This window comes from Trachymyrmex septentrionalis, unplaced genomic scaffold (genome assembly GCF_001594115.1).
Source record: "Trachymyrmex septentrionalis isolate Tsep2-gDNA-1 unplaced genomic scaffold, Tsep1.0 scaffold161, whole genome shotgun sequence".
Classification (NCBI taxonomy): domain Eukaryota; kingdom Metazoa; phylum Arthropoda; class Insecta; order Hymenoptera; family Formicidae; genus Trachymyrmex; species Trachymyrmex septentrionalis.
The window spans coordinates 1,290,784-1,306,198 of NW_017304770.1; the positions used below are offsets into that span (position 1 = coordinate 1,290,784).

At 33.7% G+C, this 15,415-nt stretch overlaps 2 protein-coding genes across 2 annotated transcripts in view; one reads left to right on the forward strand and one right to left on the reverse strand.

The window, feature by feature from the left end:
* The first annotated feature begins 5,491 nt into the window (after nt 1-5,491).
* On the forward strand, nt 5,492-11,252 carry LOC108746279 (stress-induced-phosphoprotein 1). The gene is made up of 3 exons (XM_018482950.1): nt 5,492-5,692; nt 6,593-8,136; nt 10,331-11,252. Exons 1-3 carry the CDS (start codon nt 5,678-5,680, stop codon nt 10,401-10,403), a joined length of 1,632 nt encoding a protein of 543 aa, XP_018338452.1. The 5' UTR covers nt 5,492-5,677; the 3' UTR covers nt 10,404-11,252.
* A 230-nt stretch (nt 11,253-11,482) lies between these two features.
* LOC108746265 (structural maintenance of chromosomes protein 3) overlaps nt 11,483-15,415 on the reverse strand; it is an 8,499-nt gene continuing 4,566 nt past the window's right edge. Inside the window, exons 13-19 of the mRNA XM_018482920.1 lie at nt 13,619-13,820; nt 13,219-13,509; nt 12,868-13,130; nt 12,556-12,721; nt 12,300-12,438; nt 11,880-12,117; nt 11,483-11,773 (exon numbers count right to left, since the gene is read on the reverse strand). Coding sequence (XP_018338422.1) covers nt 11,647-11,773; nt 11,880-12,117; nt 12,300-12,438; nt 12,556-12,721; nt 12,868-13,130; nt 13,219-13,509; nt 13,619-13,820 — 1,426 coding nt within the window. The 3' untranslated portion in view covers nt 11,483-11,646. The remainder of the gene's footprint in view (nt 11,774-11,879; nt 12,118-12,299; nt 12,439-12,555; nt 12,722-12,867; nt 13,131-13,218; nt 13,510-13,618; nt 13,821-15,415) is intronic.

Sequence of the window (15,415 nt, forward strand, 5' to 3'; positions counted from 1 at the left end):
AACAGATCAAATCTGAAAAAACGGATTGAAAACTATTGAAGCCTGATATATTAATTTTTAGAGAAATAATCTGACTGGATTTTCCGGATATATAGCCACATAGACACGTGCCGAGTGTTGCATATACGTTCAGATATACCGACTACTGGCAAAATTGCTTTGCCACATATGTATACGCTTTTCCGTATACATTCGTATGAAACTTTTGAATGACAGTATGGAAAACATGATAGAATCGTATACGGCAGATCGGATTCGGAAAAGCGAGTTGAAAACAATTGAAGCCAAGTCTATTCATTTTTAGAGAAATAATTTTATCGGATTTTCCGGGTACAGCCATATAGGCACGTGCCAGATCTTCCATATACTGTAAAATATAATAAAGCAATCAAGTCCTCTCCTCGCACTTGCGCTGTTTATTGGTCATTTACGACACCTGTCACCGAAATGTCAAAACTTCAAGCCGAACATCGCTCACGCTCGGAGACATGTTATAAAAACGCTGGAGCACGGCTGCTTCGGGCGATTCGTTCTGAGGATTTGAGAAAAAGTACTTTTCGAAGCGTCGTCATAACGCGAGTGAGTTTCGCTTGCTTCTTAACAATTTCTCTAATGTATTACGAAGTAAAGTTATACGTCAACTCGCCCGTTTACACAAGTGTATTTCGGTGGTATCTTTTCTTAATTAAAGTCAGTGTTTAAATTCAAGAGACCGTTTCTCAAGAAACCTCTCCTACAATAATCTCCTTCAGATTTTCAATCCTGACAAAGACAAATTAAAATCAGGAGAAAGGAAACCTTCAAAAGACGATTAAGTCTCTCTCTCTTTATCATCCTCTTTTTAAAAAAAAAATCTTACAATACGTTCGAAAAGACCGGCTATTGGAGAAAATAGCTTTATTGCCACATATATGCTTTTCTGTATACGTTCATAAGAAGCTTTTGAATATTAATATGAAAAACATGATAGAAATATAGTATACGACGGATCATATCCGATAAGGCGGTTAGAAAATTATAAGTGATTTATGTGAAATTTTGTATATATTCATATAAAGCATATAAAACACCTGAATATGCATATTTAATACGATAGAGCGTCGAATGAGGTTTATATCAAATTGTATATAAAACTATACAGCTTCAGAAATGGAAAAACATATACTAGAAATGATCAATTTTTTTATTATTTGTACTAAAAATCATATGTGATATGTTAGAATCGGCGATATTTTCTTTCGTAGTCTATCTGTTTCTATCGATTTTTTAAACCAGAGAATTATAGACCTTATTTTGCCTCTGTGACAGATTTCTTAATAGATCCCTCAATAGTCACCAACTTTAACGCTTAATATTTCGGATCACAGAGCGACGCTTTTTTTTGTCAGATTCTATCGTTTCATGCAAAAACGCATCGAATAAGCTTAAAGCCTGCGGCCCACGATGCCTATTTTCGAAACGATGCTTATTTTCCTGAATTGCTAGCTGGATTAGAATCTTGGCTGCAGTGTTAATGCCAATATCGCAACTAAATACGGTGGCAAGATTCTAATCCAGTTAGCAATCCAGCAGGAAAACAAGCATCGTGTACTGCAGGCTTAAGAGTGGTTCTCACAAAATCTTTTCGATTTTAATGATTCATTCGATCATCCGTTCATATATACGCGATGGAAAGATGCCGGTTGCCTATGAGGCGTACTTTTCCAGATGCGTAGGTTACGAAAACCAATCATAAATTCATTTAGCATTTCTGCTAGAGTGTATAACAGAAATTCTAAGCAACAATTGATCGCATTTCTCTTATCTTCCGAAATACACCCAATGTGAATACCAACTTTCAGAATGGCGTATTCTAGTAAATAAAATATAACAGGTGCATCCGGCATTGCAAATCGGAGGCGTCCGTTTGCTCTTTTATCTCGAAAATCGTTTGGTAACTCGTATCTTCCTGTTACATGTCATCTAATCTGCGTTCGATATTAACATTTCTACAGTCAATCGAACTGCTCGATCCATTCCGGATTCAAAGATCGAGCTCGCAGAGCTAATGCAGATTTTCACGTCTAAATTAAATTCATAACCTGTATATTTATGATAATGCTACCAAATAGAATTGATGGAGTACATTATTTAATGTACAATATATATATTTAATGAGAAAAGTAAGTTTTTAATTCTTTTCCTCTTTATAATATATTAAAGATTCTAACGAATATAAATTAAGTGATATAACTTAAAAATTGCAAACATTTATTTTGCAATGTAATATTTTTTAAAAATATATTACTTTAAATACGAAGCGTCACTACGATTAGAATTATAATAGTTCAACAACATCTTGTTGTTGAACTATTATATATATTCATTTAAATGAATTAATTTTAGAAATGATAATTGCATACCGATATGATTGTCGGACTTTCAACGCAATTAATCTGAAATGGAGGATGCCTCATGCGAAGGCATCCTTATTATATCGGAAAATCAGCTTACTCTCAATGTATTTTAAGCCTTATGTCCACGATGCTAGAAATCGGTCTAAAACCTCAGATGAAGAAAGAATTGACCAATCGGAATAGTCATGTTAGGGGCTCCGCACAATAAAAGGAATAGAGAACAGAGAGCAGAAAATAAGAATTTCAACCTAATTAATTTATTTTTATTGTGCGGAGCCTTTTATCAAATTGTTTAAATGTGATTTGTTAATTTTTTTCTCTGTTCAAGATTTCGAACATCGTGGACATCGGGCATTTTTACAGCCTTATGGCTCTTACACACCAGCGCGATACGCGACGCACGACATCCAGGTTGTTTTTACTTGAGTGTATTTATGTATCATTTTATCCTTATTGTTCACCAAATGTTAAACGAAAATAAATAATACATTTGGATAAATTTCCGAACACAGTCCAATAAGCATATATATAATTTTTCGAAATATCGCGCGACGTCGCAGCAAAAGTTGAGCGAAGTTGAACATTTCTCGTACGCGAGAAGCGAACGAGTCAAGCTGCGCATGGCTACACACAAAGCAGAATTAATTGAAAAATGTAATCTTGGTATCAATCATAAAATTTGATCTCTAGGATGGAAAGTGAAAAGTGAAAAATTTCTTTATTAATTTTAATCATAAAAATTTTCACTTTTCACACACACTTTTCATCCTAGGGATAAAGTTTCATGATATTGATACTTTTATATACTATAACCTTAATATACGTAATAAAACATCTTATAACCTCTGGAAAAATTATATATACTTATTGGACTATGTTCGGAAATTTATCCGAGTGTATGTATTATTGATCTTTATTTAACATTTGGTGAACAACGAAGATAAAATGATATATTAGATTCATTTGAATGAAGACAACCTGGATGTCGCGCGTCGCGTATCACGTATCGCGCATCGCGCGATGGTGTGCAAAAGCCATTACTACTATTGCTACTGCTCATTGTAGATGATGCTTAGGGCTGCCACACAAAATTCCGTAATAGTATGCGTAAGGTGTAAACTTAAGCCGATTAGCCAATCATTCAGGATACTGCTTTAGATTACGTAATCTAACGAAAATGGAAATAAACTTATCTATAATCTCGCAATTGCATAGTCTACAATGGGCAGTAGCAATAGTGAATTAAGAAATAGGCATAGAAATCGACCAATGATAGTTAATTATCTTTCTCACATTTGATTAGGATTTGATTTCTACGCCTACTCCTTAATCCATTACTGCTACTGCCCATTGTAGACGACGCAAATAAGATCAATTTCAACCTTGAAACTAGCCTTATGGATAAGTTTACTGCTATTTCTATTTCCGTTAGAGTACGTTAAAGATCTAAAACAATATTCTGATTGGCTCATCGGCTTAAGTTCACATCTTTTAAGGTTATTGTTATAGAAATTTTGTCTGCGGCAATCCTTAGGACTATCGCACACAAAATTTCATAGCAGTGACCTTAAGCCGATGGGCCAATCAGAATATTGTTTTAGATCAGGATATTGGATGGCTTACCGCTTACAACTCTATTGTAGAACAGGCCTACGATGTTCGTCATATAATCGGATATCATATGACAAATTTCGTACATAGTGTAAAGTCTATACTCTGTTCAACGAGAGAATGATCTCGGTTTGCGTATAACAGGCAATAGGTGCATTTAGAAGCACGATTGCTCACTGAGCGCTCAGTGAGCTCTTGCATTTGATTCGCATATTCCATTAGATCTAAAAATGTAGACCAAACAGGTAAAAAGAGCTTATTGAACTCTCAATGAGCGTTCGTGCTTTTAGATGTAACGTTGTACAACGCTATAAAGATTTGCGCAAAACGGACGAGTTTTCTTCTGATCCGAAGTCATTGGCTGTGTTCTACAAAACACAACAGTTTTGCAACATTTTATGATTTTTTGCTGAGATTGAATCATTTCTCTTGATCTAAAAGCATAACCCAATCAGCGCGAAGAAAATTTCCAACGTTGCAAAATAAATGTTTTGCTGAACGCAGCTATTTTCTCGTTAAACGGAGTATATATATATTAGCATTGTTTGTTTTGTCTCTCGAGAGCTACTCGGGATCGCTCCGAATGAATCTAGCGTACTTGAAATTCACACATCCGTCATACAACGTAACGATAAATATCAGATCAAGCAGCTCCTGAAAGACAAAACGAACAAAATGCTATTTCAAGTACGCTGGGTTCGTTCGGAGCAATCCCGAGCAGTCTCCCGAGAGACAAAACAAACAATGCTATTATAAAAATAAAATTATAGTTTGTATAATAATTTTTATTTATTATTATTACTATAAATACAAAAATACATATTTTATAAATGTATATAAATGTTACCAACATTAACATTTTTTTTAACCAATTCATAGATCTATTGGCGTTGTATGAAATCTTCAAATATTTTTGCACTTAAAATGAGATAGGTATATTTGGCATAGAGCTTATACTACACTGAAGGGCAAATACAGATGTCGAACTGTGAGCAAGTTGAGAGATAAAAGTATTTCTGTCCTCTTCTATCTCCTCTTGGCACATGCGCAGAAAGAAGAAAAGTTACTGAGCTGAACAGAAATATACATCTTCTATCTCTCAGTCTTGCTCACACTTTCTACTCATTGTTTGGATACGCCATTCGAATCCCCCTCTAGTAGTATAAGCTCTATGATATTTGACCTTGAAAAGAGAGAAAGCGAAGATTCCAAGTGCTAAAAGTGCAAATAACGCGAATAGATCTCGTTTTACTGAGTACAACATGACTTTGCAAACACGCAGTAATGAATATGTAGCGTATATATACATATATACACCACGTATACATATATACATCGCACGCTCATTAATGTTCTACAATAGGGTCGCAAATCATAAGCCATAAGAAATTAGCCAATTACAGTTAAATACGAAAGGAATAATTGACTATGATTGGTTAATTTCTTACGGCTTACGACCTTAATGTATAAATAGTAGTGTGAGGTCGCTGCTTGTCTGTTTCTGGAGCTTTCTGAACCTTCGCCGGCACACGAGCATACATGCGTCTGGTGGCACACGAGAGGATTTACAAGAATTCATACGAGTCATCATTGAAGTTGAACGTGTTTATTACTCAAGTCAGACGGACGGTCGTCGGGAACTAGACAGAGATTCAACATTTTAAGCGTACATGATGGGTGATCAGGTAAGAGTTGCGAGAAAGTTGTGAAGCCCGTAAATCTACGAGGATTTACGCGCGCGACGGCGAAGGCGAAGCTCGCATTTTCCTCAGACGCTTCGTCACGTTCCGCGAGGTCAACGGTTGTTCTCCCCGCCCTCTTGGCGAATTTCTTCCGATTATGCGACCACTCATTTTTTTTTCCATCTAGCTGATCATAGAAAAATGGAACAAGACATGCTGATATGGCTAAATTCAGAATAAATAGCAAAGGTTGATTATCAAGATTAATCCAACTTATTAATCAAAACTTATTATCCAAAAGATACTGTATTCGCTATAGGTTTATTTTTTTATTACTTTATTAGAGCTTTCTTGCTTTTATCAAATTTCAAATACATACTTATTTCATTTTAAGTATATTTTAAGGATATACTCTTTAGACACCACTAGTTCGAAGAAAAAAAAACAGACATAGGCTGATATTTATAATCCATTCTTATTTCAAGACGTCTTAAGTAACGTCCTAAGATGCTTAATACACAGCTCTGTGATTTGATATCTTAATCCTAACTATACTATTTTTCTATCCTTAATATATACATAGGTCCCTAAGATCCCATCTATATTTGTTACCATTTATATATCGTTTATACATTCGTAAAAATAAACATATTTCAATTAATTTTTTTCAATTGATGGAAAATTAATTAAGGAATAAATCCATAATGTTTAAAAGTCGATAGAATTAAGAAGCTTTGAGATATATAGGTAAAAAAAAACAAAAATTTAGCAACACGAAAAAAAAAATCTTAATTTAACAGATTTCTCTGACTTCACAGTGTGTATAACTAGAGTTAAGGTTGTACAATTTTAAATGAATAACATCTGCTATATACAACCAAGTATTACATTCTTGTTTTGCAGGTAGCTTTGTTGAAAGAGAAAGGAAACGCTGCTTTACAAACTGGAAATTATGATGAAGCCATTAGATGCTACACAGATGCTATCATCTTGGACGGCAATAATCATGTTCTCTACAGCAATCGCTCAGCGGCATATGCAAAATCCGAAAAGTATCAGCAAGCACTGGAGGATGCCGAAAAGACTGTCAGTTTGAAACCGGATTGGGGAAAGGGTTATTCGCGTAAGGGCAGTGCTCTTGCTTACTTAGGCAGGTATGATGAATCCATCAGAGCTTACGAAAAGGGCCTACAACTGGATCCCAACAATCCACAGCTTAGAAGCAGTCTGGCTGAGGTGAGGGCCCAGAAAACAGCTGCTGTAACTAATCCATTCAATTCACCAGACATCTTTCTCAAGTTGGCTAGTGATCCCAGAACAAAGGGATATTTGTCTGATCCTGAATATATGAAGTTACTGCAAGAATTGCGAACCAATCCACAGAGTCTCAGTATTAATCTCCAGGACACCAGAGTGCTCACCACTCTTAGCGTGCTGCTAGGAATGAGCGCTGATATGGAGGAATCAATGGAAACTGAGCCGATGAATCCATCGGAACCACCGAAACCCAAACCAGAACCAAAGCCTCAGAAGAAGGAGGAGGACAATCTTCCACCTGAAAAGAGAAAAGCCTTGGAAGAGAAGAAACTTGGTAACGAGGCTTACAAGAAGAAGAGCTTCGAGGATGCTTTAGAGCATTACAACAAAGCTGTGGAATTGGATTCGACAGAAATCATCTATTTGTTGAATATAGCGGCAGTGTACTTCGAACAGAAGGATTATCAGAAATGTATCGCTCAATGTGAGAAAGCCATTGAGGTCGGTAGAGAAAATAGAGCAGATTTTAAATTGATAGCAAAAGCATTTACAAGAATTGGTCACGCTTATAAGAAAATGGAGAATTGGAAGCAGGCTAAGGTGTATTATGAAAAGTCTATGTCTGAGCACAGAACGCCGGAGATTAAAACCTTACTCTCGGATATAGACAAAATAATCAAAGAGGAAGAGAGGAAGGCTTATATCGACCCGACTAAAGCAGAAGAGGAAAAGGAACTGGGAAATCAAAAATATAAAGATGGCGATTATCCTGCCGCTATTAAACATTATTCCGAGGCGATCCGAAGAAATCCGGACGATCCCAAGTATTACAGTAACAGAGCTGCCTGTTATACTAAACTGGCGGCATTTGATCTCGGCTTGAAGGATTGCGAGAAAGTTGTCGAACTAGATCCAAAATTCATTAAAGGCTGGATTAGGAAAGGAAAAATTTTGCAAGCCATGCAACAGCAGGGAAAAGCCTTGTCAGCATATCAGAAGGCTCTGGAATTGGATCCACAGAATAGCGAGGCGTTAGAGGGCTATCGCTCTTGTGCCGTATCCGCAAGTTCGAATCCGGAAGAAGTGAGAAAGAGAGCGATGGCAGATCCAGAGATCCAGAGTATATTGCGAGATCCAGCCATGAGATTGATCTTGGAACAAATGCAGAGCGATCCAAGAGCTTTACAAGAGTAAGTAATGTATTAACATTCTATATATTAATATCCTACAGAAGCGGTTTAGCATTAGATTGTTTCTCGCCTTGAATGTTCACGAAATGTTCGCATCGAAGATTACCTTGTAGTAAACCGCGTAGTTTCATTAACATACACAAATGTTCGTTCAATTGCTCATTTTAAAGAGGATCTTGTCGATAAAATATTTTTACCGTTTTAAGAGAGATGTTACATATCAATTTATTGTTGCCAAAATGCGTGTTAACAATTACCCTTTATACTCCTTTGTTCAAATTTTCAGTTCTCCAAATTAATCTTTTATGGACTTTCTACAATAAGTCATTACCTAATTAAGTCTTGAGCAAGAAATTGACCACTATCGAATGTGAGAAGAATAATCAACTATAATTGTTTACGGCTTTTAAGATTTAAAACTTAAATAATGGCTTGTTGTAGAAAGTCCATTATAATCTGACAGCAATATATAGAATAATAGGAATTAAACTTCGAGAGTCTTGAAATTCGCTGAATATAAGGTTTGTTCTTTTTAGCTAAAGTTCTTGCACAGTTCATCTTTCTTCCTTTTCTCTCCACGTTGGAGAGAAAAAGAGAAAAGATGAATTATATAAGAAGTGTTCAGGCCTATAAATTAATCGTTCTCACGCAGAGCCACTTGTCATCCAATAGCTACTATTACAGGGTTGCCACAGACTTGGAAAACTGGGAAGTCAAGGAAATTGAAATTGGTCATGGAAAACCAATGATGAGAAAAGTCAGGGGAAAATGTAAAAAGTCTGGAGTTTTGAAATTTGCTCCCAATTTTCTTAAACTGCTCCTATTCCAAATAATTGTTATAATTTTTTTTAAATATTATATTTGACATAGTCAAATACGTTCAGAACTCGCGCATTTTAAATGCACTTTTAATAAAATAATTATAATTTATATTTAATAAGTAAGAACAAATAGACAATTCGGAATTGGCACAGTGATTGGTATGTAATTCGCTTTGAAAAAGCTTTATCTTACATTAATAAAAAAACTTGTACATGTTTCGGCTAGTCTTCTTCAGGAATAGTAGATAATGATCCATACATTGATAGAAACATCCTCCTCCGTCCATAATCCTTCGAATGGATGTGGTGATTTCTATCATATACCTGTAATGCGCATGCTGATTGTACGTAGTCATAAGGGACCTACAGTTTAATCGTCGATTCCGACGATTTTGTTTATAGAAGTGCACATGGCAAGGATACTCTTGGTGATTTGCCATTGCCTGCCGAGAGGAGCTATGAGTGTACGAAAATTTTTCGATTCTGCCTGGGATCGAACCCGGGATCTCTAGCATAGCAGTCTCGTACGCTGCCAGTTATGCCACACTCGTGTTCAATTAATAAGAATTAATAATGTGTAAAGCTATAGGTGAGAATTATAATCAATGTAAATAAGACTTACTTCATTGTCTTGTTTACATTGATTATAAAATAATAATATTTCTCACTTACAGCTTTACAGTTATTAATTTTTAAAGATTTTTAAAGATTTTCATTACTACCATCCAGCCTTGCAACTGATGAGAATGACTCTCATCAATAATGGAGTAAAGGTTACCACACAATCACGGCCCAATTAATTCAGTATTTGTAACATCGTAGATTTCGTTTACCAATGTATGGATCACCACCTATTATTGTATTATTGCTGAAGAAGGCTAGAAGACTAGCCGAAACAAATTCTTTTTATTAATGTAAGATGAAGTTTTTTCAAAGCGAATTACGCACTGATCACTTTGCCAATTCCCAGTTGCTCATTTGTTCTTAGTTATTTTATTGCGGGAATTCCAATATTATATAGTTATCTTTAGTTTATATTTTTTGAATTTGCACTCAAAATTTAATTACGTTTTTTGTGTTGTTTTTAATAATATAGGTGAGCTTTCTTATAATCCTTGATTCTAAATGTATTAAAATTTACATATTAGAAAATTTTCTATTTTCATCTGAAAAACTAGAAAAAATTAGGGAATTTTAAAATTCATTTTCTGTGACAATCCTGTATTATTTTATTTTCTATTATTACATTATATATTGAATATTCTTTGAAAATCTAAGGATACTCAAAAGAGTATTAACATTTTTTTTTAATGTACCATTTGTATCCATTTTCCTGTTGATGAAAATTTTAATAAATTCTTTTTTTTGCACAGTCATTTGAAGAATCCTGATATAGCTGCAAAATTACAAAAACTTCTGGAATCTGGTCTCATTGCTATTCATTGAAGATGTAAGGAACCACATACAACATACTTGTAATAAAAGAAGAATAATATTGCTACCGCAAGTTCCTTTAATATTAAAGAAATTCGCATTCGTATATTGCAGATATATTAGCCATATGGGATACTTATCATCATATTGCTCTGCTGTCACAAATTCCTTTAATATTAAGGAAATTCGCATTCGTGTATCGCAGATATAGCCATATGGGATATTTATCGTCATATTGCTCTTAAAATCTGTGTTCAAAAAGCCATTTGGAATAAAAGTTATATTGTACACATGATTCTTTCATGCAAACGCAGTGGCCTTTAGTGTCATCGATGACTTTGCATTGCAAGACTTGTATGGTGATCATGTGTATACCGATACACATATATACATATAGTGAGGCTCTGTGTGCAAAAATGAAGTGTAATTGTGAAGCTGTGAACTCTAATATTTACATTTAACAAAAACTACACCGAATGGCTAAACCGTGAATATCGTCACTTTGGTTGATAGTGTTATTATATGTTTTAGATAAAAATAATCTAAAACTAGAATATATTAATCCTTTAAACTAGTAAAACTAAAAATTTCATAAAATTATTTCTGTATATGATGCACACACTAATATCTCTTTTACCGTTTAATTAGTGCTTTTAGTATTAAAATTAGTCATAATATAATGAATGCGAAGTCAGATTAAGACCGACAACCAATAAGAGGAATGCTTCGAATAAATATCTTTTTAAACCGAATTCTCTTTTTGGAAATTATTTATTAATACTTTATTAACCTTTTTTATGTCCACTAAAAAAAACTCCTGATTATAATGGAACAATTGTTCTGAAATTTCATAAACTAATATTACCGTATTTATCATAGTCATTTTATTTTATAAAGTTTATAATATAAAAAACAGTTCATATATATATACCAAATTTCAATTATAATATTTTGCAATGTTTTCATAACATGTAATCTGTTACAAATAAAATATTAAATTACCAAAACTCTTGCGTTTTTCTATTAATATTCGTCATGCGTAATATGATTATCATTACAATGATCTATGCGAAGAATTCGAATATACATAAAAAATTAATTTTTTCTCTTTATGTGATTTTATACATAAAGTATTTCAAAAAACTGGTCAATATGAAGAAAATCTCAAGGGAAATCATAACAAAGTTGATCCATTTGTACGTGTGTTATCTCCTGAAATCACGCAAAAAAAACTTGATTGTAAATTATGAATATTTTAACCGTGCGTTGTATCGTCCTCGACGAAATCAGCCGCTTCTTCCCGCGTCACACATTCGACATGCGAAACCTTATTCCTGAACTTCACTCCATAGAATTTGTTTGCGTGATGCAATAATTCCGGTCTGCGAAACAAACATCTTTATTTTTTATATTGTCTTATTAACATAACAATCATGTCATTTTGAATCAATCTCAAAATCTTGTAGGCTGCTGATTGCATTACGTCACCTGAATGTCGTGGTGATGAATTGAGCGTCAGAACTAAGCTCATGGATCATATCTGCTACTGCCTTTCTGTGTTGTGCATCTAGTGCCTGATCGATTTCGTCGAACAAGTAAAACGGTGCAGGATCGCATTTTTGTATCGCGAATATCAGGGCCAACGCTACGAGTGATTTTTGTCCACCAGATAATTGATTCATTTCTCGCATTTCGCCTCTATGTCCTGTGAATGATACCTTTATACCTAAAAATAATAAATATACAAGGTTTTAAAATCCATAAATAAAGTAAGTATATACCACATAAATGTGAAATTAGTTAACTCGAAGAAAAAAATTAAGAAAATTTTCAAATAAATTTTTCTTATTATATTGTATATAATACACAATATATCTCAGATAAATGTAAAAATCTATTTCTCCTTACCTACGCCTATAAATCTATCGGAATCTGATGGCTCCGCTGTTCCATCGTCCCCTTCATCGCCGTCCGCAGTCTTCATAACTAATTGTGCATGGCCCGAAGGTACAAGCTTTTTGAATACCTCACTAAAATACTTGCTTACCTTAAAAAGAGAAAAAAATATTATATGAAATTTAAAATATATTATCATGACATATTTTTAAGACATTAATCCTCCACTACTTTAAAAGTTTAAACGATGCAGTATATATAGACATACCTGCTTAAATGTAAATTGTATCGCTTCACATTTGCGTTGTTCAAGTACTGACATGAGTTCTTTTATTTTCTCGTCACCTCGATCCAGTTCTTCTTTCCGTTTCACTAATCTTTCTTTCTGATCGCTGAAGGACATAAATTGATCCAAAGCTTTTTTATTCACATGGCTAGAAATATGTAAAATGTAAATATAATAAATTGCTAACACAATCTTTAATTTAATACATATAATAGATTAATAATTATATATATATATATATATATATATAAATTTTTGTCGATTTAATTATATTTAAATAGAAAAAGTACACACCTATATTTTTTTAAATGATTATTTGCCTTTTCCATTTCCTTAAAAAGCTGTTTCGTGGACATTGTACTAAACTTAGAATAAGCTTCGTGACTAGGCAATGCGCCAAGTTCAGTAATTTTTTGTGTACACTCTACTATTTTCTGTTGCAGGATATTTAACTTGCTTGCTAATTTTTCCAAGTCTTTCGCATCCGCTTCAATCTTCTCTTGCGCTTCTTTTTCTTTTAATTTCCATTTCTCAACTTCTGCAGATTCCGATTTTTGCTAAACATACGACAAAATGGGGAGATTAAAGATTATATTAATTTAAACATGTACAATAAAGATGGTTACTGTATTCTTAAATACTTACTTTCTTCATAGCATTGGTTACTTTTTCATTTTGTGCTTTGAAGTCCTCGTTTACCTTCATTAATCTCTTTTCGATATCCGCTAACTGGATTTTTGATGAATCAAGCTGACGCTGTCTATCTTCGACCGATATCTCTTGTAAAGCTTGAACTAGCTCGTCCTTTCTCCTCACTAAGTTGTTCGTTAATAAGTTCTCTAACTTATTCTTCTCTGCTTCTAATTGCATTCGTTTCGCGAACGCTTCTTTGTTCTCCTTTGTTAAACGTCTGATATCGTCATTTAAAGTATCGACCTACCAAAATCGATAAAATAGAGTTTCAATCTTTAATTTAAGATAGAAAAAAAGGAAAAAAATATTATATTCTTAATTCAACTACATTTAAAAATTTGTTTACGCTCACCTGATGCTGATCCGCAACGGATAATTGTGCCATAAGTTCTTGATGTAATTCACTCTCCAGGCCGTCTTTAGTCGCACGCATAGCTTCCAAACTTGAAGTACATTGTGCAAGACTTTTTTCTTTTGGTGTCCGATATCTTTCTATAGCACTTAATTCTTCCTTCATAAGACGTATTTCTGCTTTCATTTTGTCGTATATATCTCTGTCAAATTAATAATGAACTGTTAATTAATCCTTATAATTAAAATTAATAACAAAAAAATTTCAACACTTGTTTGCAATAATTAAATATAAATATAAATATTTAAACGACGCACGCAAGCGCGCACGCAAACACGCAGAGAGAGAGAGAGAGAGAGAGGGTGTCTAGAATTTAAATATCAAAACTTCGGGAGTATGTAGAGGATTGATAAACTAAGAAAAAAGTCCTATAAAGATATACTTGTTTTTGCTTCGTTTTGGAGAAAATCGCAAAAGACTAAACGTAGTTGCTGCGTTCTTGCACTGCATAATAATTCTGTTTTCAGGTGAAAAATTTGTTTGTTTTTTTCTAGTGGAATTATTTTTGCGTTTTTCTCTAAAACGAAGCAAAAACGAGTCTATCTCTACAGGACATTTTGTTCTTAGTTTATTGATCCTCTATACGCTCCCGAAGTTTTAATATGTCCAGACACTTCGTATATATTAAAGTGAGCTGAAAAAAAATTTTTTTTAAAATCGATTAGCAATATCTTTTAAAAGTTAGCTATGGATCTCAATATGATATTTGGGTACAATTTTTTTCGAAATCCGATTAATATCTTCAGGTTGTTCTTCGACTTTTAAATTAGTATTTATGCATTTCTTGGATACATGTGTTAAAATTCGAAAAAATATTTAAATTTCAATATAATTTTCGTAGCTGTTCTTTTTTGGTCTCTGAATACATATCCGAGGTAAAAAATACACATTTCAAAATGGATCTAATATGATGACATACGACAGGGTGAGTAAAAAGTGCCGGACCGGTGAAATATCTCGAAAACTAAGCATTTTCGAAAGAAATGTTTCCTACAAAAATTGTAGGGTTTTAAATGATCTATTCACTGATCTGGTCAGTCTGACCTTGGGTGACATCAAGATCAAGTCAAGGTCACATCGATTTTTAAAAAATGGCACATCCTATTTTTGATTTTAGAATCTAATAACCGATGTCGAGAGCTTTCCAAAAACATTAAATAAAGTTATTTTTATTAAGTAAAAACTTTTCGAGTTATAAGGCTTAAAAGTAGTATTGCCGACATTAGTATTACGCAAGGTGTCCGACCGACGGGTAAAATCTCTTGAAAATGTTATTCAGGATCATGTCCTGAATAACGTTTATCAAGATCAAGGCCATTGGAGGTACCTCTTTTCATTTTTACATAAATGAATTTTTAATAACTCGAAAAGTATACTCAATAAAACAACAAAAAAATAATTTTATTATAATGTTTTAGAAAGCTCTCGACATCGACTATTAGATTCTGGAATAAAAAATAGGATGTGCCATTTAAAAAAAGCAATGTAATTTTTAAAACCTTAACTTGACTTTGGCGACGCCATCCAAGGTCAGACTGATCAGGTCAGTGAATAGATCATTTTTAAAACCCCTTTTGTAGAAGAGATTTCTTTCGGAAATGCTTAGTTTTCGAGATATTTCACCAGGACTTTTTACTCACCCTGTATTGAATCCGCCATTTTGAAATGCGTACTTCTGACCTCGAATTCGTATTCAGTGGAAAAAAAAAAAAAAAAAAAAAAAAAAAAAAAAAAAAA

What these genes read in the sequence shown, in the direction of transcription:
- LOC108746279 (XM_018482950.1), top strand. An exon ending in GATCCAAGAGCTTTACAAGA is followed by an intron (nt 8,137 to 10,330) that starts GTAAGTAATGTA and finishes TTTTTTGCACAG; the next exon opens with TCATTTGAAGAATCCTGATA.